Raw genomic sequence first — 22689 nt, forward strand, 5'->3', positions numbered from 1 at the left:
GCGATTAGACAAACGGTCTCTTCAAAGTTCTCCAACATGACAAACAGTAAGGATATTAAGATATCTTAGCCTGACATGGCGGCAGCACGGTGGCCGACTGGTTAGAGCGTCAGCCTCACAGTTCTGAGGACCCGGGTTCAATCCCCGGCCCCGCCTGTGTGGAGTTTGCATGTTCTCCCCGTGCCTGCGTGGGTTTTCGCCGGGTACTCCGGTTTCCTCCCACATCCCCAAAACATGCATGAATTGGAGACTCTAAATTGCCCGTAGGCATGACTGTGAGTGCGAATGGTTGTTTGTTCCCATGTGCCCTGCGATTGGCTGGCAACCAGTTCAGGGTGTACCCCGCCTCCTGCCCGATGACAGCTGGGATAGGCTCCAGCACGCCCGCGACCCTAGTGAGGAGAAGCGGCTCAGAAAATGGATGGATGGATAGCCTGACATGGCCACTTGTGCTACCAATTTAATTGCCAAGAAGGCTAACCAACACTCTGTGAAGCCCAAGATTTTTTCTACCACAGAAGAGCCAAGCTGGTCCAACGCAGGACTATTGTGTCTACATGGTTGGTAAATGGTTTTGTGGAGCCACTAAGTCAGTACTAGAATGTCTTCACCACCCTCCGCCCATTGACAAACCATAGATCAGTAGAGCAGTAACACTAACAAACTTGAGGTGACATCTCTGCGTGTCATCTGCAAAGTGATCACAGGCTGCCCATACTAACTTGCAGTGCTTTGTTAACACAGTGAACCCTAAGTTTTCACTATTTATCTGAGCAGAGTGACTCATTATAGCCTTAGCTCAACATCAGTGCAAGTGCAAGGTTAATTTCCCCGTAAACCATTGAAAGGCAATGATAGGTCAGAATGGTGTTTCTCCATGACCTGCAAATTGAGGTGATAAAAAAAGTGTATACGAATAATGTCACGACTCGCTCAATAATGATTTCGCTTTAACAATTGAAGGATTCCTAAAAAGTGACACCAAATGATTTCTCAGCCTTCTGTGGAGACGGAGCAGTTTGAGGCGAGGAAGTCAAACAGAACTGTAAAAGTGTCAAAACATGCGTCCCTGTCAGTAACACCTCTCATGTGTACGTGCGTGCAAAAGCATCTGTGAGCTTTCTTTCATCAGAAGCTGTCTGACTCCTTGACGGAAACATGCAAAACAACTTACATTCTAATGTAGTTTTGAAATTGATTAAAATGATTTTTATAAATAAACAAATAAAAGAAGACAGACACTATTCCCAGAGGTATAGCGTGCCAGGAAACCTGACTGGAGCCAAATTCAACTCCACTCTAACAAAACAAATGAGCGATCCATTTCAGAGGTGGATACAAGAAACAAGGCCAGCAGAATAAATAAACCTGCTGACTGTCAAGTAAAACCACAGTCAAGCATAAAGATGTGCACAAATAACCACTTAGCAGAAAAACCATCCATATTGTGGACATGGACTTAAAAAGTGTTGCAGTTTCGTCCTGATATGAACTATCTTGTGTTGCAAATTCAAAATGAATAGCATTGTTGCACGACATCACATTGGTGGAGCAGTGCTAATTTACCGGCCTCGGGTTGGCTATGGACTGACCTAATCAATTAACTGACTTTGGGTGAAGGCAGGGTAGACAACCATTCAAACTCTCCTTCACACCTATGGACAATTTAGAGTCTTCGACGAACCTAATATGTATATTTTGGAATGTGGGAGGAAGACAGAGTACCCGAGAAAACCGACACAAGCCAAGTGCCAGCCACTAGGCTCACCGTGTGGCTTTCATAATTTCTCTTCCCAAATTACTTTTAAAAATAAGAATTAATTGACTAATTCAATTTCCCGTTAGTCGATCAAGGAAGTAGTCAAATGCCCAGCCCTAATGTTGATACTGAAGAGTTAATTACAACAGAAATCAAAACTATAACTACCAAATCGTAGTTATACTGTAGTTGCCTGAAGGGAGCCACAAAAATGTAATTGTTAAGAGTGTAACAGTACGCCCAAAAAAACACAGTTTTGGTGGTACAAAAGGAACAAAATGCAAAAGAAAAAAATGCTCTTTTTTTGACAATAGGAAGAAAAAAAATAATGATATTTAAATGAAATGAAATATCAACAGCTTTAGGAAAGTACATCATCAATAGTTTGGCTGTGTTCACAGTTAATCGGTCATATTTAAATTCATTTTAAATAGGAATCAACATACAATTGCCACCATTTAAATTTCTCTGATTAACCCTATATAAAGGTTCAGATATATTTTTGCTTTCTAGCAGAAGCCTGAAGATTTTGTGCTCCATATTTGCCTTCACCTTGTGTCAGGCCTCAGTCCCAGCTGAAGAAAGATCCCAAAGGATGAGGCTGCCACCATACGTAACGTCACTGTAGGTATATAGGTATGATATTCTTTTGGTGGTTAGCAGTGTTGTGTTTTCACCAAACACCTTTTGGCATCACAACCAAAAGATTCAGCTTTGGTTTCATCAAACATTTTCCGACATGTGTGGGACATTTTGTGGTAGTGAAAATTGTGAAAAAAAAACGTTTTGAATTATTTATCTTTCTTTTTTTTTTACATCACAAAAACCTGGAATTTGAACAGCGGTGTGTAGACATTTTTTTGTTTGGTTTTTTAATCGACCGTATGCTAGCCAATGCTGACCTACACTTAGTTTGTTTACAGACTACACTGTAAGTGTAAGAAGAAAATTTTATTTTCGAGATCAGAGAAGCTGTCTGACTCCTTGATGGAAACATGCAAAACAACTTACAGTCTAATGTAGTTTTGAAATTTATTAAAATGATTTTTATAAATAAACAAATAAAAGAAGACAGACACTATTCCCAGAGGTATAACGTGCCAGGAAACCTGACTGGAGCCAAATTCAGTTACCCTTCAGTTTCTCCCTTCAGTTACACTTCATGTCCCATGTTCAGTCTGAGAACCCTAATAATCACCCTATAATGTTACATACTGTAATTGCCCCTGCATTCGATTATTATCATTTTACTGGCGAGTTTTGAAAAATTGGCGCAAGCTTTTGTGGGTCACATCAAATGACACGGAGGGCCGGATCTGGCCCGCGGGCCTTGACTTTGACACCTGTAAATTACATGAAGTGTGTGCAGCTCAACAGCAAGCCACCAACATCTTACAAAAATGTCAGCGGCCAGAGCTCCACAGTACCAGTCCGAGTCGGTCACACTTAACCAGCCTCAGTATTGACATGGAAATGCATGATGTAGCTCCTTGAATGGCTTGAATAAAGCGAAGGAGGCTTTGGCTTTGTTGTGCTTTACAATTATATGAATGAAGTTCACTTCATGGTGTTTACTTCTTTTGGAGCTTGCCAGATTCTGCTTTGCTATTACACTACTGATTTTCTGTTCATGTCGCTCGCTTATTACGCCTCATACATAATAAAGCAACCTTGTGATCTTGGAATGAACCAATCAATGACACTCTGATGCAAGGGCCCCTTCTGCTGTGTCCACATGAACCATTAAGCCATAAGTCAAAGTAAGACAGGTGCAATTTCCAATGTGAATGTCATTAGCCCCCACTCACTGGTTGGTTCATCTCAAATGTGGCCATTGTTCTGAGGAGGTGAAGAGCCCTCTGTGCCTGCAGTCTATGCAACGCACGAACGGTGAATGACAAATTAACCATAAATTAGCATTCCTCTTTCTCGTGCAGTTCTAGGACCCAGGCTAAAGCAACCCGGGCTCCGCTACATCCACAGCACTGTGGCATCTGAGCTGAATAATTGATGCAAGAATGATCAAAACTGGCCTCTGGTAAAGCAGTGAACAGTAAAATAAGATGAACATTGACATGGTGGCACTTTCTCAAAGAAAATCTCCAAGCTCTCGCGCTTTGAGATGCTAAATCTGGACCTGATGATGAGCAAAAGCCCCTGAGGTGTAACATAAATGGAACCATTGGGTTTTAGAACTTGAACCCAAGAACCACTTGAGGAAAAGCTGGCTCCAGATCAGTCCATTCACAACTTACTGCATATCAAGTCTCCACAAAATAGTAGAGTTCAGTGCACCATTTTCTTCTTACTTGTGACGGGTACCAAAATAACGAAATCCATGCCATATCATTTTCGAACCCCTCAATTGGGCTACAACTACGGCTACGGTGGTAAGGGTGGAGACTAGACAAAGCACAATCCATTGATTCTATGGGAATAGATTGGGAAGATCCAAAAAGGCCAAAAATTACAGTGAAATATGATCTTGGAAATATAGTAACTAATAATTTTATAGTTTCATCTTATCTGAGAGTGTGTTCACAGTTTCCATCTGTGTCTGCATCAGATGAGTATATTAACTGTTTTTATATTTATATTAGAAGGGCTTACTAACAAATCTCAGCTGGTGCAAAAAAGCATATGTAACACAACAGACAGCCTTGTTGTGTTGGAAATTTGAGTTTCTTTGCACAATATGTGACAAACGCTGTCCAATGAGGTTGCAACCTTCTTCATGCTGTTTTACTTTTGGTGGGAGAACCATATGTATACAGTGTTCCCTCGCCACTTCGCGCTTCACGTTTTGCGGTTTCAGTGCTTCGCGGGTTTTTCCAAAATATTCATCCAAAAAAATAAATAAATAAAAAATAAAACTGAAAAAATACAGCCATATCAGCAGCCATATTGCGGAAAGACGCGTTGTTTCATGTTGATGCATGAGAGAGAAGGTTTCCCTGCATGCCAAACAAAGAGATGAGTTGACTCAGAGGCTTTGTACATGCCTGCACTGTACTGTACATGCCACAGGCACTCATACAAAGCGCGTGATTGATTCCCGGCGCGACATCGACCAATGAGAGCACAAGTGGATTTATCCTGTGATCGTACTTCGCGGTTTTTCACCTTTTTCGGGGGGTTCTGGTCCCCATTAACCGCGAAAAAATGAAGGATCACCCAAAATGTTCAATGTACGGGTATCTCTTTCTCTTTTGGTTAAGATGTTGAATATGCACACCCTCTAAATTTCATTAAAAGGGATGACCCTTCGGTCAATATTTGCCAATGTGACTAATTCTTGGCAGCCAAAGCATGGACAGGGCTGTTAATCAATGAAATAATAAATCTCGGTTGGTCTCGGCATCCTTAGTTCCCTCATAAATCTTAAATCTTTTTCCAAGACATTTTATTGGAACAGTTTAAGAGAGGCCCTTTTCTGTTCCAGCAAGGCTGTGCCCCAGTGGACAATGGAATGTCCAGAAAGGCATGTTAAGATACGTTTGGTTTGGAGGAACATCAAGAACCGCAACACCATTAAACATCTTTGGATTGACTAACAGAGATTGTGATTCAGGCTCAACATTGACGAATGGACAAACCTCCTGTACTTTACTTCTTGTTGGGGTTCTTATATTTTTGTCCATACAGTGTAGCAACCACTATTACTTTTCAGCACCTCTAATTGGTCTATAAAGATTAAGTGTTATCAAATGGATTGCAGGTGTCTAAAATGGTTGCCATGCGGAAATGTAATATAATAAACAGCTTTGATCGCAATTTAGCACCTGTTTTGCTAGTGTATAACACCTAGTACTTATCACAAGTTATGCCCTCAGCATTAATAAGAAAAACCCCAATTACGATACCGAATGAGCTTTCTAACAAAAACTTGTTCAAGGAAAAATCAGTACATGTCGTCAATGTGAGGGCGAACGGCCCAGTTTGGTCGATAATGACTAAACGATAGACTTTACACTGATTTGATCAGGCTGATCTGTATCGGCCAATATTTAGCATTTTATGCTGATCGGCTGGTCGGCCTTAATGTCATAATTCGCCGATCCGATCAATTACGTCATTGATCGGCTCCGCAAAAGACATTAACTCCACGTTGCCGCGTGCACAGTATATTTGAATCCAAAAGCTAGTTTATTTTTAGCCTTGTCACGTGTCTTTTGACGTAGTAAATATCTGACGGCCAATGAAGTTATTTAAAAAATAAAAAAATTAAAAACATGTTTTAAAAAGGCGGCACGGTGGGCGACTGGTTAGAGCGTCAGCCTCACAGTTCTGAGGACCCGGGTTCAATCCCCGGACCCGCCTGTGTGGAGTTTGCATGTTCTCTCCGTGCCTGCGTGGGTTTTCTCCGGGCACTCCGGTTTCCTCCCACATCCCAAAAACATGAATTCATTGGAGACTCTAAATTGCCCGTAGGCATGACTGTGAGTGCGAATGGTTGTTTGTTTCTATGTGCCCTGCGATTGGCTGGCAACCAGTTCAGGGTGTACCCCGCCTCCTGCCCGATGACAGCTGGGATAGGCTCCAGCACGCCCGCGACCCTAGTGAGGAGAAGCGGCTCAGAAAATGGATGGATGGATGGATGGATGTTTTAAAAAAACATGTTGGCATTGTGGGAAAGACAACACGTCGGAGACAGGCAACATGTAATGCACCGGATCAGACTAGAAGACAAATTTGCTCTTTCACGATTGCACTGTCAAGACTACTGCAATAAAATCTAGTATTCCGAAACCCCAGGCATCCCGTTTTTTTAAGATCATTGGGCTTTATCTTGTCAACTCAAATGCGACCGGATACACTTGTTACCGTGGCGACGACAACAAGAGTGAGCGCGCTGGCTCGACTGTATTATAAGGACAAAATGGGGGAAAACGTGTGCTGGTGGTCACCGGTGCTCAGGACAGGAGAGGACGTTCTTGGCTTGCTTCGGGTATGTTCACGTACTTTTAATACGATACGGCTCACAAGCAGGCAATAAAATGTTATGTGGCCTAGCAAGCTAGCGGTAGCACGAATGGTTGGACGTAAACAACGTTCTGTTGAATCATGATCTAAAGTTTCGGTGTGGGTGAAGTCAAAAACATGCATGGTAGGTTAATTGACAACTCTAAATTGCCCATAGGTGTGTATGTGAGTGTGAATGGTTGTTTGTTTGTCTGTGCCCTGCGATTGGCTGGCAACCAGTTCAGGGTGTACCCCGCCTCTTGCCCGATGATAGCTGGGATAGGCTCCAGCACGCCCGCGACCCTGAGCGGCTCAGAAAATGAATGAATGGATGGATAAGTTAGCACCCATTATTTCTGTCATGTAATGTTGGTTTGACGTGACTGATTAGAATACACGATCTGGCTAGAGTGGTGATTTCCAACCTTTATGGAGCCAAGGAACATATTTTACAATTGAAAAATCTCACGGCACACCAACAAACAAAAATGTCACAAAAAGTGGACACATTAATTACTGTATTTACTTCCTGCCATCTAATAGAAGACCATTCATTTGTTCTGTCTGTCACTATGGCTCACTGGCATAAATAGAGGAACAAATTATTTATTGTAAATATAAATATAATTTTTTGAGCAATTAAGTACACAGTGAATGAAGAGGTCATTTAAATAGACACATTCCTCCATCTTGTGATCGGATCGGTGATCGGTTATCGTTTGTTTTAAACTCACTGATCGGTGATCAGCCCCAAAAATCCTGATCGTGTAAAGCCTACTTAACAAATCAAAGCATGATCAGAGTTTGATTGTTCCTCACCATGGCCCACCCAAAACCATTATGACACCTCTAATGGAATAAAACAAGATGATTCTCAGTACATTTCACTGCCCGTTCACAAACATTTGATCAACATGCCACGAATCAGTGCTGGAGGCCAGATAGGCCCCAAAATGTTGAGAAGAAGGTGCAGCCAGGCAACCCCCCTGCACTCATTTCAACACAGGGATTATTTTACCCGGCAACACGAGCGTGCAGGGGCAGCATCCTAACCACATTGTCATCATCCACCACAAAAATCCAACTGCCTGTGGATGAATGCACGAGAACATGCATTTGCACATGGGGGGAATACATTGTTAGATGTTTGGATTTGGTGGTATTGCGACTGCTTTGCAAGGTTCAGCCGAGTCCAACGAGGAGAGGATGCTTTCAGATAAAAGTAATGACAACCATTTCAAAAGTGGAAGCGGCGAGATGTTAGGTATGCGCGTTTTGGCAACGTGAATGAACGTGACGTGCACCAACACATGGCTCACCTTTCACTTGGGTCTCGTAGTCCGCAATGATCTCCTTATCCTTCTTGAATCTGGACGAGGACATGGTTCTTCTGCTCGTCTGACTGAGAGCCTGCAAGTCGAGCGCTCCGGCGACTCTGCTGTGCCGGGAATCCGCGAGTTTCTTCTTGCAACAGCTGCAGAGCTCTTTGCGACGTTTCCTCGCTGAACGAACAAAAGCGGCTGGCACTTCGCGACAACGGTTGCAATCAGTCTGAGGAGGAGAACTCTCGGGTCCGATGTTGCAATGCTCTCTCTCTCTCTCTCTCTTTTTTTTTTTTTTTTTTTTTTTTTTAATTTAATCCAACAGCGACCGGGAGGTGGGGAGAGGAGTTATCAGGAGAAACAAAAGCCACAAAGGCGCTCCAAAGTGGGCATGTTGGCAGGGGAAGAGGGAAGAAATGGTGATGAGTCAGCTCCGTGCTCCTTGTGTGTGACTTGTCAACTGAAGCCCACAAAGATTCGACACCACGCGGCGGTCTGACTAATTGAGCTGCAGGCAATGGGGGAAAAAAAAAAAAAATGAGCGAGAGAGTCACGTGGTCAATGCCCTCACGTGCGCGCGCGTGCACGCACACGCCACCCTCGTCACAATCAGTATCAACATCATACCTGTCGACCTACCCGCGCCTCCCATCTTAAATATTATCAATACAGTCATCATGTAATCTTAACCCTCGAGTACTGACTATTACTTTAGAATAATATGAGTTCCCCAAATAAGTAAGAGTGGGTGAAGTGTGTACAGCTTCGGATTTATGGTATTTCTTTTTTTAAATAGCACATGGCATGAGTGTGGGCGGCACGGTGGCCGACTGGTTAGAGCGTCAGCCTCCCAGTTCTGAGGACCCGGGTTCAATCCCTGGCCCCGCCTGTGTGGAGTTTGCATGTTCTCCCCGTGCCTGCGTGGGTTTTCTCCAGGCACTCCGGTTTCCTCCCACATCCCAAAAACATGCATGAATTGGAGACTCTAAATTGCCCGTAGGCATGACTGTGAGTGCGAATGGTTGTTTGTTCCTATGTGCCCTGCGATTGGCTGGCAACCAGTTCAGGGTGTACCCCGCCTCCTGCCCGATGACAGCTGGGATAGGCTCCAGCACGCCCGCGACCCTAGAAAATGGATGGATGGATGGCATGAATGTTAAATGGACCAAAATATAAAATAAGAATATGCACATTCAAATATTTTCCAACTCCATCACTTTTAAACGATATATAAAATGGCAAACTAAGGCAGTGATGCTCAAAGTGTCGTACAAGTACCACTGGTGGTACACGAGCGGTATGTGAAAGAATTACTGCCTGGTTACAATTCAGTTGTACTCAAAGGCCCAGTAAAGCGGCCAAAAAAATGTCATGTAAATTTGACACACCACAGAGAAGAGTGTTGTTAACAAGCCTGCCAAATTTGAATGGTTACAAAAATATACATAATTATCATTTTAATTGTATGAAATAAGGCTCCCAATTAATGAAAAGTACTGAAGAGCCTGTGGACTGTGTGGGCGTGTCCGCTGAGTGCTCCCCTTCAGCTGTCAATCAAGTACGCATCTGTGTCTCTATGCGACTCAGACAGCAACACGCAGCCACAAGCTGACTGTCGATGTGTCTATTAAACTTTCCCGGATGTGACGCTGTTAGTGATTACTTACAGTTTATTGGGGGATTATTGCAATTGGCTGGCGACCAGTTCAGGGTGTACAACCCTCTCGCCCGTCGATAGCTGGGATAGCCTCCAGCATGCCCGCGACCCTAGTGAGGATAAGCAGAACGGAAGATGAATGAATGAATGAAAAAATGCTTTGTTTGTATTCCATAATCACCTTGACTGACATAGCAACCACAAATGTCCATCGACAATGGTTTAGGAGCTTCAAGCATCACCTACGCGTCCCTGGGGATAAATCCAGAGGGAGCAGACACTTGTGAAGCCAATTGGAAAGCTACAAAAACAGCCAGAGTGTGGCTCATGAGTTTGTGTCTACATCAGAGAAGTCAGCAGAGAAAACGTTGATTCCTCCCACAAGCCTTCTGTTACTCACCCCTTCCTTTCTCTTCTGGAATCTCAGGACGGAGGACTGGGAAGCTGTCGACTTTACTTGTGTAGCACAAAGATCCTTTGTGAGATCCTCTTACTCTTCCTTTCTAAAGAATGAGTGTGGGAACTGCCCTTGTCCCACTATGTGAAAGTGAGATAAATACCATCATGGGATATTGTCTTGTGGTAGATAACTATGTACTTTACGAAAGCATCTCTGTGAAATTGGAATATCTTGTATGGGGTGTAAAGCTGCTCACGGCAAAAATAACAGCAACATTTTGTCCCATTTACCTTCAAAACGTGTTTAAAAAACTGGTGTTCATTTTCGAGATTCAGTTTTCTGCACATTTAGAACAATATTTGTCAACTTAACAGTTAAATCCAAATATTAAATGCTTCACCTCAATCTCAAATCTAAATGTTAAATATATTTTTAAATGCTAAATACTGTATATACATCTAAATATAAATCTTAAATCTAAATATAAATATTTTTTTTATTTTTAGTTTTAAGATTTATATTAACATTTACATGAAATATTTTAAATATACATATAAATGTTAAATCTATATCTAAATATAAATCTTAAATGCTAAATCTAAATGTTTCAGGTCGAACTAAAAATTTAGTTATGCAAATCCCTACTGCCAAAAACCAGCAATACCAAAATAAAAGCTGTGTGTTTGTAGCGTCAAATAACATCCATTCATTCAGTTTCTGTACCGCTTATCCTCACAAGGGTCGTGGGCATGCTGGAGTCTATCCCAGCTATCTTCGGGCGAGAGACGGGGTTCACCCTGAATTGGTCGCCAGCCAATCGCAGGGCGCATATAAACAAACAACCATTCACACTCACATTCACACCTACGGGGAATTTAGAGTCTTTTCAATCAACCTACCATGCATGTTTTTGGGATGTGGGAGGAAACCGGAGTGTCTGGAGAAAACCCACGCAGGCACAGGGAGAACATGGAAACTCCACACAGGCGAGTCCGGGATTTGGAAAGTGGGAAGGGGGACGGGGGGACGGTGGTGAGGGGAGAAAAAATAACTTGCTGCTGCTGTGGTTGTTTTTTTTCACCCGGGCACTTCAACATGAGTCCTCAGAACTGTGAGGCAGATGTGCTAATGTCGGCCACCGTTGGCTAACCGATCACACATTATTTGCGGGGATGTGATGCAAAGTTCGGCTAAGTACATAACCCTCCTGTTTTGGTTCTGAATGTAAAGATGTGATTCAGCCGCTAACTAAGTGCAGGGGTGGATTTATTCAAGTGGGATACAGGGCCACTGGCCACCACAAAACCCTGAAAAGAAAATGACTTTTTGCTTTATTACCGAGCCAGTCTTGTTAAACACACAGTATTTATAAAAATAGAAATAGCTTCACATAGCTTTACCTGCACTGATGAATTGGTTTAGTGTGTTGAATAAAGAAAAAAAGATGTAAAAGTGACCCTTGCCTCCTTCAATTATTTTGTATGCGGCCCTTAGAAGAAAAGTTCGGACACCCCTGAGTAGAGAGTCTTTAATGAACCTTACATGCATGTTTTTGGAATGTGTGGAGGAGCTGGAGTACCCAGAGAAAACCTACGCGAGAACATGAAAACTCCCCACGGGGAGGTTGGAGCCTAGATTCAAACCCAGAACCTCAGAACTGTGAGGCAGACTTGCTCATCACTAGGATCACCGTGCTGTATCAGCAATGAGAAAATAATACTCAGAGCTAACACTTTTAACAGCTGAATTAAATAAATAAAGGACGAGAAGCAAATATAAAAATCAACTGTGAGATTTAATGTGAGGTTTGTTAATTACTGAGGTGTGTGAGTGATAATCTAGATGCAGTACAGTAGGTTAGTACTTAAAAGGGCTGGTATGTAGATGTCCTTCTATTTTCTATGCCGATATGCGTTTGAGCCAGTTTCTCATTTAGTTATTTCAATAAAATTACTGTATGCATTTGTGTTAATCATCACACTACGCTTAAGTGCAACATAAAGTAATTCTGTCATCCACCAGTGGTGATTTTGTGAGTTGTCCAAATTTGTTCTGAAAGGGCTGAGTGTTTGTGTTGTGAACAGCCCATCAGATGTTGATGCAACATGGAGACACGTCTAAGTGAAAAATGGCATTGGATCCAATAAGGCACAGTCTAAAATGCCAGTGGGCGCTGGGTCACAGCTTTTGTATGAACTGATCTGAGTGCAAGACAAGCATCCACAAAGAGATGACAGCCGCCATTGTCGTTTGTGACACTACCTTGACTCTGATTTACACTGTCATCACTCAACTGCTTTCATTGAGATGGCTCTTGTGCATACAGTAGAAATGCCCGCACGTGACCGTGATTGAAACTTGTACTTTCACATGTGATCAACTGAAAGCATACTTGATGTTTTACCACACAATAAAGCTATAAATTATACCTCCTTGAAGATTCTTCCCAAGTCATTTCCTTTTAAGCATCATGCAAAATGTTGCTTCCGAAACTGTGTTCATTAAATGCTTAAGGTTATGCAACACCAGCCATCTGCTGTGTAGAACCTTTTATTCCTTCATGTCAATACACACCCAGATCTCAGATTTCACAGTAAACAGTTGGAGAGAATGGTGCTGGCCTCGAATAAAAACAAAGTTGAGAAAACAATAACATTAGTCAATACACATGAAGCAGGTGCAGTGCAGTATGCTGGTGACGCAGAAAGCTAAATATGTTTTGAGGATCTTGTAAACCACGTGAGCTCAAAAGTAGCATTCTTGAAAAGGAGAAAAGAGGACATTACAGAAAGATTCTCATTTGACATCGGTGCATTGGTTTTGTGCATGGAAAGTATGAAATGATCATTATTTTAGTTATTTTTTGTAGAAATAGTCCGAATTTTTAGAATGGCAAGAATTATATTCTGACGCCCTCTGACGATTGCTTACAGTAAAGGCACTTAGTAACAGTCGCCAATTAAAATGAAAATGGTTCATGCACCAGTTAGACACAACTTCCAATTTGCAGTTTCCATTTTCAGAATAACATAAATTTCTGCATTTTTACAAGCGTAGAAAACACAATTATTACCTCGTATGCTGTGGTGAGAACTAATTGAGTGAATTACGTACATTGGAACATTTAAAATAATTACAATAACAATAATAATAATAATAGATTATTTAGTTCCGTGGTGGTGCATGTTTTATCGTGAAGGTCTTAAACCAGAAGTGTTTGTCTGGTTGGTGCTACTAATCGCAACGCGCAAACATGTCTCCTCGTGTATGACTACGTCTGGTTGGCAAGTTAGCCAGCAGCACGCGTGAAAGATTGTTTTCGCTATTGACGACTCAGCCGGTATGTTTATTGCACTGGCACGATTATTGGTGAAGCCGGCGCTTTGTTCCAAAGAGCCGGCGTCCTGATTTACTCGTGACAACTTCCTTTAATCCCGAAGCTAGCATTAGCTAGCTAATGCTACTTCTTGTTGAAATGAAAACTGCACCACAGTGCAGTACTGCCGTTGTATTCTTTTTGCTACCGTCAAGTAGAGTTATTGATCCGAACTGCAAATGTGTTCTGACAGTCTTCTATAACGAAACACATATATTTTAGATAATAATAATAATAGCATCTTATATATAAATGGTACATGTGTAAAATTTCAGATATTAATTGATTTACATTTCAACAGATCTTTCAAAGACTATTTCAGTGATGTCATTTTATATAAATATTAAGAAACTTATTAATCTGTGAAACCGGTAAAAATGCATCTATTTCTGGCCATAATACTAGACAATGGGGCTCAATATTTTCGGTGTGGCCTTTTTGTAAAGTCTGAGTTAACTTCAAACTGTACCCTATTTACGAAAAGGTTGTTATCATCGTGTGACGTAAGTGGGTTGCGGCTCCTGCGTGACTATGGGCTTTGTGTTTCACAAAGCTGAAAAGTGCATCGGCTACTGTGGCTCTCCTTTCCCACATACAAAGGCATTTGAAGGAGTTGGTATACTACAGGTGCAGTAAATAATTAATTATTAAATTGATCAAAAACTATTTTGATAATCGAATAATCGTAAAATTGTCCAAATCTTCGGAATTTCAGCCTCTCAGCAGTAGATCTACTCGGATATCTGTAGCCCTCCATGAGACAGACTGACTATCCGTGTTTAATGATAATAAGACATTTGCAAATATCTGCTTTTACTTTGTAAAACAAAAATGTTTGCCTATTTTCTGACATGTTACAGGCCAATCCAGTAACTGAATCATAACCAATTTATGAAAAAAAATCATAACCAATTGAAAAAAAAGATTAATCGATTATAAAATGTACTGTAAAACAACATAGATGCTTGGGTAAAAACACGAAATAGCAGGGCCATACTGTATCACTGAGTCAAAAACTTGACTAATAGGAAAGTAGTAATTAGCATTTTTACAGGATTGGGAAGTGGCGACATTCGCGCTAGCGTCCTGGCATTTCCAGTGCATTTGAATGATCATAATTTTCCACCTTCATTAGCCTTATGTCTCGTGACAGGAAACCTACGGACATGTCCTCCCCAGAAGATGGGACTGTCGAGCAGGCCCCCACTGGGCTCGAGTCCATCATCAGTGTCACCATTGGGGCGACTGTACCTACAGGGTTCGAACACACAGCTGCAGAGGAGGTCCACGAGAAGATCGGTGTAGAAGCACGCATAAGTAAAGACCGCGGTCGTATTTACTTCACCATTACTACTGATAAGCTCTTCCAGGTGAGATGGAAGCTTGATGGGAAAATTCTGCTGTTTGTACAAGGCCTCTGACAGCTAACTGTGAATCAACTGTCCCCATAGGTTCACCTGCTGAGGTCTGTGGACAACCTGTTTGTGGTTGTCGATGAAAATGATCAGTACCAATTTAAGGAATCTAAGGTAAATAATTTATACCTTGTCTTGGTGAAATCAGGCAATTTTATCGGCGCATGCAAGTGATCATGCAAGCCCTCGTCTGCTGGCTGGGCTACTAGTGAGTCTGGCTTTTGCCAGTTTTTTTGTTTATGTGCAACTTACTGTTAAAATGTTCCATCCATTTTCTGAGCCGCTTATCCTCACATGTCGCGGGAGTGCTGGAGCCTATCCCAGCTAACTTCGGGCAGGAGTTTAGATTTTATTTTGGAACCGATCCATTATTTGCTAAAAAAAAAAAAAAAAATGTAAAAAAAAATGCCAATTTGTTGATTTTATACTCGTACTGAAACACCCTAAGATGCCCCAAGGTGATGCCAAAGCTTCGTCTAATAGAAAAATAGTGCTGTGGCAAATTGGTGCCAAGGCACTATGTTGGAGAGGGGAGGAGCTTATATTAGTCCAGCCAAAACAGGATCCAAATAGAAACAAAATTTAAGTATGATCAGTGAACAAGCATGAGTCCAATATAAATAGGGTCCCTTTCTTACTTCATATTACATAACATCCATTTCTGCCATTTACTAAAATGTCTTATAATATGTCATTCTTTCCATTGTATATACAGTGGACCCCGTATACTTGCAGTTCGTCACCTGTGGAGTCAACCTCCCCCCCCACCCCCTCATTTTTACTTAATGGCTGTTTTGTCCCCGCTTATTCAAGAATTTTGGGGGTTTAAAAAAAAAATCCCACGTCCCTGTTCCCCGCGAATAGCCGGCGTCCACTGTACTGTATTTCTCTTACACAATTAAATTTTGTGGAAAATTCCATGTACAGACGTTTGTACGTCTTTCAAATGTCATTACTCCCTTGGATGCAGACATTTTTAATTTACCCTTTTATTTAGGATTGCCGTTAAGCTCTGCATATGTTTTATCCAGGAGGAGACATTGGCAGAGCTGCAGCAGCTTGCCTCCAAGCTTCCGTGGACTAACGCCTTGGAGGTGTGGAAACTAAACCGCACTTTCAAAAAGAGAAAAGGCCAACGTAAAGGAGCCAGTGGCGCCAGAGTTAAGCCCAGCAATGAGGCCGGAAAGGCAACTCCGGCTGACGGCAAGTCGAAGGCGCAAGCTGAGGAGCCCCCTATAGCTGATGACCCAAACAAGACCGAGGAGTCACGTGACACTGAGACCAGCACGCAGGACTCTGAGGAAGCAGAACCCGACGTCACCCCTAAAATAATCAAGTTCCGTGTGACCTGCAACCGGGCCGGAGACAAGCACAGCTTTTCCTCCAATGAGGCAGCAAGAGATTTTGGCGGAGCGGTGCAGGAGTTCTTCCAGTGGAAAGCAGACATGACAAAGTTTGACATTGAGGTAAGCATGTTTTTTCTGAGTGGACCAACACAAAGTGAATACAATTGTAGTAGCCAAGAAAAGCACTGCTTGGTCAAATAATTTAGACTGCTTAGTTGAAGTAGTGAAATAGGAAAGCATATATTTTCCCTCAAGATAAGCAGTTTGCATGAGACCAAGTTCATCTGGATGTGTTGACTTGACCTTTGCGGCTGATGACACTTGTATTATCTTACATGTATACAGAATCACCAGTTCACAGTACTAAATATTAGGCTTTACACGATCAGGATTTTTGGGGCCGATCTCCGTTTAAAAAACCGATAATCGATCACCGTTCCGATCACAAGATGGAGCAATGTGTCCATTTACATGACTTGTTCATTAATTGTATATCCTTGTGTACTGTATGACTTGTTCATTTATTGTATATACTTGTGTACTGTATACTGAGTACTGTATCCATCCATCCATTTTCTATACCGCTTATCCTCACTAGGGTCGCAGGCGTGCTGGAGCCCATCCCAGCTCAAAATGATTCTCTAGCATTTTAGACAAAAGTTAAAACATCAATGACCTCTAGGGGGCATTCAAGGATTGGCCACTGAAATAAGTTTAGGTCAGATCAACATTAAAACATGACAGAAATAATTGGTGGTAACTTACTGCAATTAAATTACTTTATTGAAATAAATACCGTTAATGACATGCTTACTCTAACTTTCTCAATGTCCCAGCTATATGGACGTGTGTTGTCCAGAGTTTGCGTCCATTTGGCCCTACCCCCGATCAGCATAAAATGCTAATTATCGGCCGATACCGATTAGATCAGATCGGCGTAAAGTCTACTAAATAGCTTGTCTAATTGTCTTGATCTAATACAGGTTTTCCCTGAACCATTATTGAACAAAGGCGCATATTTTACAATCTCACAGCACAACGGCCAACAAATCTCACAAAAATGTATACTTAATGACACATTCACAGGTTAATTGTACCTTCTGCCATCTAGTGGAAGAGAATTTCATTGTTATGCCTGTCACGATAGGTCACTGACATAGATAGATGAAGGAAGCAACATTTGTTGTAAATATAATAATCATTTTTGGTTATGAATTGTATGCACGAAACGTTTAAAATATATATAAATAATACTATAAATACTTGGTTACTACTTCGTGGATTTTGTCTGTTGTGGGGGTGGTCTGCAATCTAATCCCTGCCATAAACAAGGGTTTACTGTAATTAAAGAGAGAGGGGGAAAAAAAAGAGCAACACATGACATCACACATTATGACTTATACCACCTGTCTCAGTAGACGTCAATACCACAACCCACACCACCTGAACAGCAGAGGTGGCATCTGTAAAGCTGGCTTTAACAGTGCAGTGTAAAGAGAAAGCGCCACTGTATGCAGTCCAGAGCATAAACTCTTAAACATTTCAGAGTTGACTTGAAAACAATACATTGCTATACACATCGTTCTCATGAGGGTCGCAGGTGGACTGGACTTGCTCTCTGCTGACAAGAGGCGGGGTACACCCCGGACTGGTTGCCAGGCAATTGCAGGGCATATATCAACGAACAACCATTCACATTCACACCTACAGTACATGCAGATAGTATTCACAAGACTTCACTCAAAATAACAATATAAATGATAACGAGTTATGGCGTAGTGTAGATTTTGTTTATATTGTACTAAGATATATGTTGTTATGTCATACAGCTCTAATTTGTATTAATCATAGCCTTTCCCCCCCCCAACAAACGTTTGGCACGGGGCAGTTTAGCAAATAACTATTTTTTTTTTTTAATCCCATGTGGGTATGCTGGGTTGTGAAGGAACCTAAAGTAGGGCAGAACTGATTTGTTTTCTGGGCCATCAAATCATTTGGAGAAGTGTTGAAAATGTTTTGGTTACCTTATTTAGTCACATGAGACGAGCAAGATTTTAGAAAAACCTCTCCGTGTGATGCAAAGTAATTGCCCTCCACTGCAAACTGCAACCACGATAATTAATTGTGTGTCAATCAAAACTGAGCATTCGGCAGAATTTTTGATACAGCTTCTTTGTTGAATATCAGTACATTGTGCAAGGGTATTTGATTGACTATTGATCGAACACACCCTTCTATAGGTCTTATTGAATATACACAATACTGAGGTGGTGATTGGCATCGCACTCACCGAAGAGAGTCTTCACAGAAGAAACATCAGCCACTTTGGACCCACCACACTGCGCTCCACCTTATGCTATGGCATGCTCAGGTACAGATATCACTATTTAGATAAGCTCGGTCTATAGTGCTGTATGAGTCCATATTAAATGTTTTCCTGTCATTTTAACTTGAGTTCGATAGTATTTAGCTCCAAATGTAATTGGTTTCATAACTATGGTTCAGAAGGTGGGGAAAAAAAAAAAAACAATAATTTTTTTTTTGTAAGCTGTAAAGGAAGAATAAAAAAACAATGAAAGCAGTATGAATGAAACGATGCAATTTTATTCCAAGCAGTTCATCTCTGTGCCACAAGATGGTGGAAGTTAGCTTTGTGCTCGCTGCCAGCTCCTGCTATGATTGGATGAACCATTATGTTGCTGTTTATTTTATAAAAGGGCGAGCTTATCTATCATTATCTCATGTTTAATATACAGTATAAGGTGTTAACTATAACATGTACAGCTCATGTACATGAGTGTATCTAGGGTCATTGAAGTCTTTCATGTTTGTAAGTTTTCAAACGGGCAGATGCATGACAGTGAATATAGAGTGGTGCTTGAATTGACTTATAAATTGCCTAAGGGCATCGCTTTTGTTGTTTGTATTCATAGCTGATTGTGTGTTGACAGGTTGTGTAAACCTCAGCCATCCGATATTATACTTGATCCAATGTGTGGAACTGGAGCAATACCTTTGGAGGTAAGAAAACATTTCAAAGCCCTCTTCACGGAGCTGACAGCTTTCTCTTAATGTCTTCCATGTCATCTGAACTTTGTGTATGTGTGCGTCCCCAGGGGGCCTTAGAGTTTCCTGCGTCCTTTTACATCTGTGGAGACAACAATGACATGGCCGTAAACCGCACGGTCAACAACGTGTGTCACATTCAGAAAAGGAAGGCAGAGAAGGGCGGGTGAGCATCATTCACATCTATTTAAACCAGATCTATGGATGGATGGCAGTACAGTCTACCCCTGTCCCTAACAGGAATAATGGTAAACTGCATCCATTCATCCAGTTTCTATATAGAACTTGTCCTCTATAGGGTCACGGGTGAGCTGGAGTATCCCAGCTGAATTAAGGCGAGATGTGAGCTGCATCCTGAAGTAGTTGCCAGTCATTCTCAGGACACAGCAAGACAAACAACCATTCACTAAACATTCACATTTATGGGCAATTTGGACCCTTCAATGAACCTAACATGCATGTTTTGGAAAGTGGGAGAAAGAATTCCCATGCAAGCACAGGGACAACACACAAACTCCACAAAGGAAAGCTTGAGCCGAGATTTGAACCCAGATGATCTCGAATGTGAGGCAGACGTGCTAACAACTAGGTCACCGGGTTGCCTAACTGCATACAGTAAAACGTATTTCCTCATGTTGTACGTAGGAATGTTTACACAACTGCAAGAGCAGTGTCTCTTAAGAGAACCTTTATTTGTACAAATCCTTTTCTTTTTGATACTCCTCAAATAGTGATAATTAATACATGTTACTATTGCTATTAGTAAAATCATACCCTCTGACTTTGTCAATCAAGACAACATTAGAACTCTTTAGTCTTTAGAGATGTTGTGAAAATGCACCTTTTGTTTATTTAATTCAATTTGCAAGCTTGGCTGCCACAAATCAGAGGACATGTTCAGTGGGAAAAGGAAGCCTGTAAACATGTCGGACTCTGTAGTTAATGAGCCTACGAATGACTGGTGTGTGAAATACCTTTTTAAATTCTTGATGCTACGTTTTAAGGTTAGATGAGGTGGACTCACATTTCATTTCCTCTCCTTCAGTTGTTGCACAGTAAATGTTTACTCATTTATAGCATAAAGTAAAACATTCATTTTGATTATCTATATTTGAGTAAATAAGTCATTGCCCACAACCTGTAAGCTTGAAACTTGATTTTGAAAGTGTTGTTTGACATACTGTTGTTTGACATACTTAATGAACTGCCTGTTTTTAAAACAGTGCACCTGGGCTGCCCATTGACACTGTACGCTGGGATTTGGCCAGTTTACCCATGAGGTCCAGCTCAGTTGATATCATCATCACTGACATGCCCTTTGGAAAGAGGTACCAAATCAAGACCATGTTTTAAAGCTAGTAAATGGCAAAGCTTAAGCATGTACAAGGTTCTTGAGATGCTTGATTTTGAAGGATGGGATCCAGAAAGAAGAACTGGGACCTTTACCCGTCCTGCCTGAGAGAAATGGCACGTGTGTGCAGGCCGGCGTCTGGGAAGGCTGTGCTCTTGACACAGGACAAGAAATGCTTTTCCAAGGTATTGTCCTCGTCATGGAGAGTTTGTCACTGTTGTGTGCCTCATGCAAATATTACTTGCACACAAACACACGGGTCAAGACCAAACAGAGAGGCTGTGGGTTTCTTCTCGCATATGTGACGTCCCATAAAGGAAGTGACCGATGTGTGAGTCAGAACACAACTCAGGTGGCAAAAGGAAACAGAGATGACCTCTTGCGGGAAATTCCACAGCAGTGGGAGCTCGCGGCATAGATTGAGGCACATCCATCTGTCTCTGCCACAAGCACACCTGAACAGTCTGCTCAAGAGGATTGCAGCCTGTTCTGGGGCGCCGCTCACACCTCGGGTGGTGTTGATGCAGATTGAATTCACTTCCAAAACATAAATCATTTACGCTACATTGCTGCCACACAAGATGCTGTGTCATTGACTATTTATATGGAACTAAAGATGTATCTGATGTGGATTTGAGGCTATCTGCTCACTCTGGTTCATGTATAGTCACTAGACAGCTGGAAAACTGAGTTTTCTTGTAAGCGCTGGATGTGCTGCCAAGTTATGACTATCAAATATACATTACAATGGAACAGCTGGATGCTGGTCAACCTCCAATTTGTTCCAACTTCAATAATGACAATGAAAATAATTTCATTAATAATAATATAATAATAATTACATTAACATTAAACTTTATAAGCAATGTTGTGACTTTCAACTTGTCCCATCAGAGGTGGCCACAGCGAGTTACTCTTAGGATTTAAGGCATATTTTTCCAGAAAATTCCCATCAAATTACATTTTGTGCAACTTGGGACATTGGACTATAGAGGTTCCACTTTAAAATGTTTCCCTTGTTTTATGGACTTCAAGTATGCAATTAAGACAAATTAAGTTTGGACATTAGATTTTCTTACTTCAGTTTTGATACCATATCTTCAAAATGAAGTCATTTGTTGCTGGCATTTCTCAATGCTCTGTAAATACTCCCTTGTTCTTACCAGGTGTATTATACTTGAGTTTTGCACTCATGGAGATTTATGTGCTCTGCAGGCTCTGTCCAGAATGGGGGGACTGTGGAGGAAGCAGCACACTGTTTGGGTCAATGTTGGTGGTTTACACGCCGGAGTGTTCCTGCTCAGGCGGACCGGCGCCGTGTTTGGCCAAACTCCCGAAGATTTCTATGAATCACGAGGGACAGTGTGTACACAAGAAGCTCAGGACGACAGCCAGCGCTCTTAGGTTGCAGTTTTACTTTTGCACCATCCCATGTATATTGGATCAACATAACTTATATTTTGTTAGCTTAACATTTTTATTTTTATTTTTTAAATTCACTTTTCATGTCAAGTGGCCAAGTCTCATTTTGCTAAACAGCCAAACAAAAAGAAAAGCCTTGATTTTCACCCTTTTGCTTACTTCACTTCTAATGCAAGAGCAAACCGTAACAAATTTGTTCTCATTATGTGTAGCTGTTCGTAATGAAGTGGGCCACCAGTGCCCATCTACTGATGGGCACCGAGTTAAGCTGATTTCATGACACTTACTGAAACAGTAGTTATTGCAGGCTTTTTCGTCAATCAATAAAAGTAAAAAAAAAAAGAAAGCTGCTGTCTTGGGAAGAGTAAGTTTTACATTACCAGGACTTGGTTTATCATTCAATAGCACTAAAAAGTGTGTCCCAACTTTTGACTGTTACTGTATGTTCAGTGTGATACAGTAAATGATTAAACTTATTTGAATGAGGACGTTGAAAGAAAAAGTCACTGTGCCATTGTTCGACTGTAGTGTAAATGAAGATTTGCATGTAGTAATATTCGGGCACTTCTAATGGTGTACAAAGCAACAAAACTAACTCTATAGTTTATTTTCT

The 22689-nt window shown here is 41.4% G+C and overlaps 2 protein-coding genes across 5 annotated transcripts in view; one reads left to right on the top strand and one right to left on the bottom strand.

The window, feature by feature from the left end:
- Positions 1-8546, bottom strand: part of srgap3 (SLIT-ROBO Rho GTPase activating protein 3) — a 79373-nt gene extending 70827 nt beyond the window's left edge. For 2 of the 3 annotated variants that reach the window (XM_061785400.1, XM_061785399.1), the window contains exon 1: positions 8041-8540. In XM_061785400.1, coding sequence (XP_061641384.1) covers positions 8041-8104 — 64 coding nt within the window. In that variant the 5' untranslated portion in view covers positions 8105-8540. Of the gene's footprint in view, positions 1-8040 lie in introns of all 3 variants that reach the window. The other variant, XM_061785401.1, reaches the window with a different exon arrangement.
- Positions 8547-13282: 4736 nt separating this feature from the next.
- Positions 13283-22562, top strand: thumpd3 (THUMP domain containing 3). 2 transcript variants are annotated; one of them, XM_061785187.1, is made up of 10 exons: positions 13283-13440; positions 14630-14846; positions 14928-15005; positions 15923-16357; positions 18478-18608; positions 19189-19258; positions 19354-19469; positions 20527-20631; positions 20716-20839; positions 21870-22204. In XM_061785187.1, exons 2-10 carry the CDS (start codon positions 14643-14645, stop codon positions 22056-22058), a joined length of 1452 nt encoding a protein of 483 aa, XP_061641171.1. In that variant the 5' UTR covers positions 13283-13440; positions 14630-14642; the 3' UTR covers positions 22059-22204. The 2 variants fall into 2 exon arrangements, with proteins under 2 accessions (XP_061641171.1, XP_061641170.1); XM_061785186.1 differs by lacking the exons at positions 20527-20631; positions 20716-20839 and having other exon boundaries at positions 21870-22562.
- The last annotated feature ends 127 nt before the right edge of the window (positions 22563-22689 follow it).

The sequence above is a fragment of the Phyllopteryx taeniolatus genome, chromosome 9, assembly GCF_024500385.1.
Source record: "Phyllopteryx taeniolatus isolate TA_2022b chromosome 9, UOR_Ptae_1.2, whole genome shotgun sequence".
In the NCBI taxonomy this organism is placed as follows: Eukaryota; Metazoa; Chordata; class Actinopteri; order Syngnathiformes; family Syngnathidae; genus Phyllopteryx; species Phyllopteryx taeniolatus.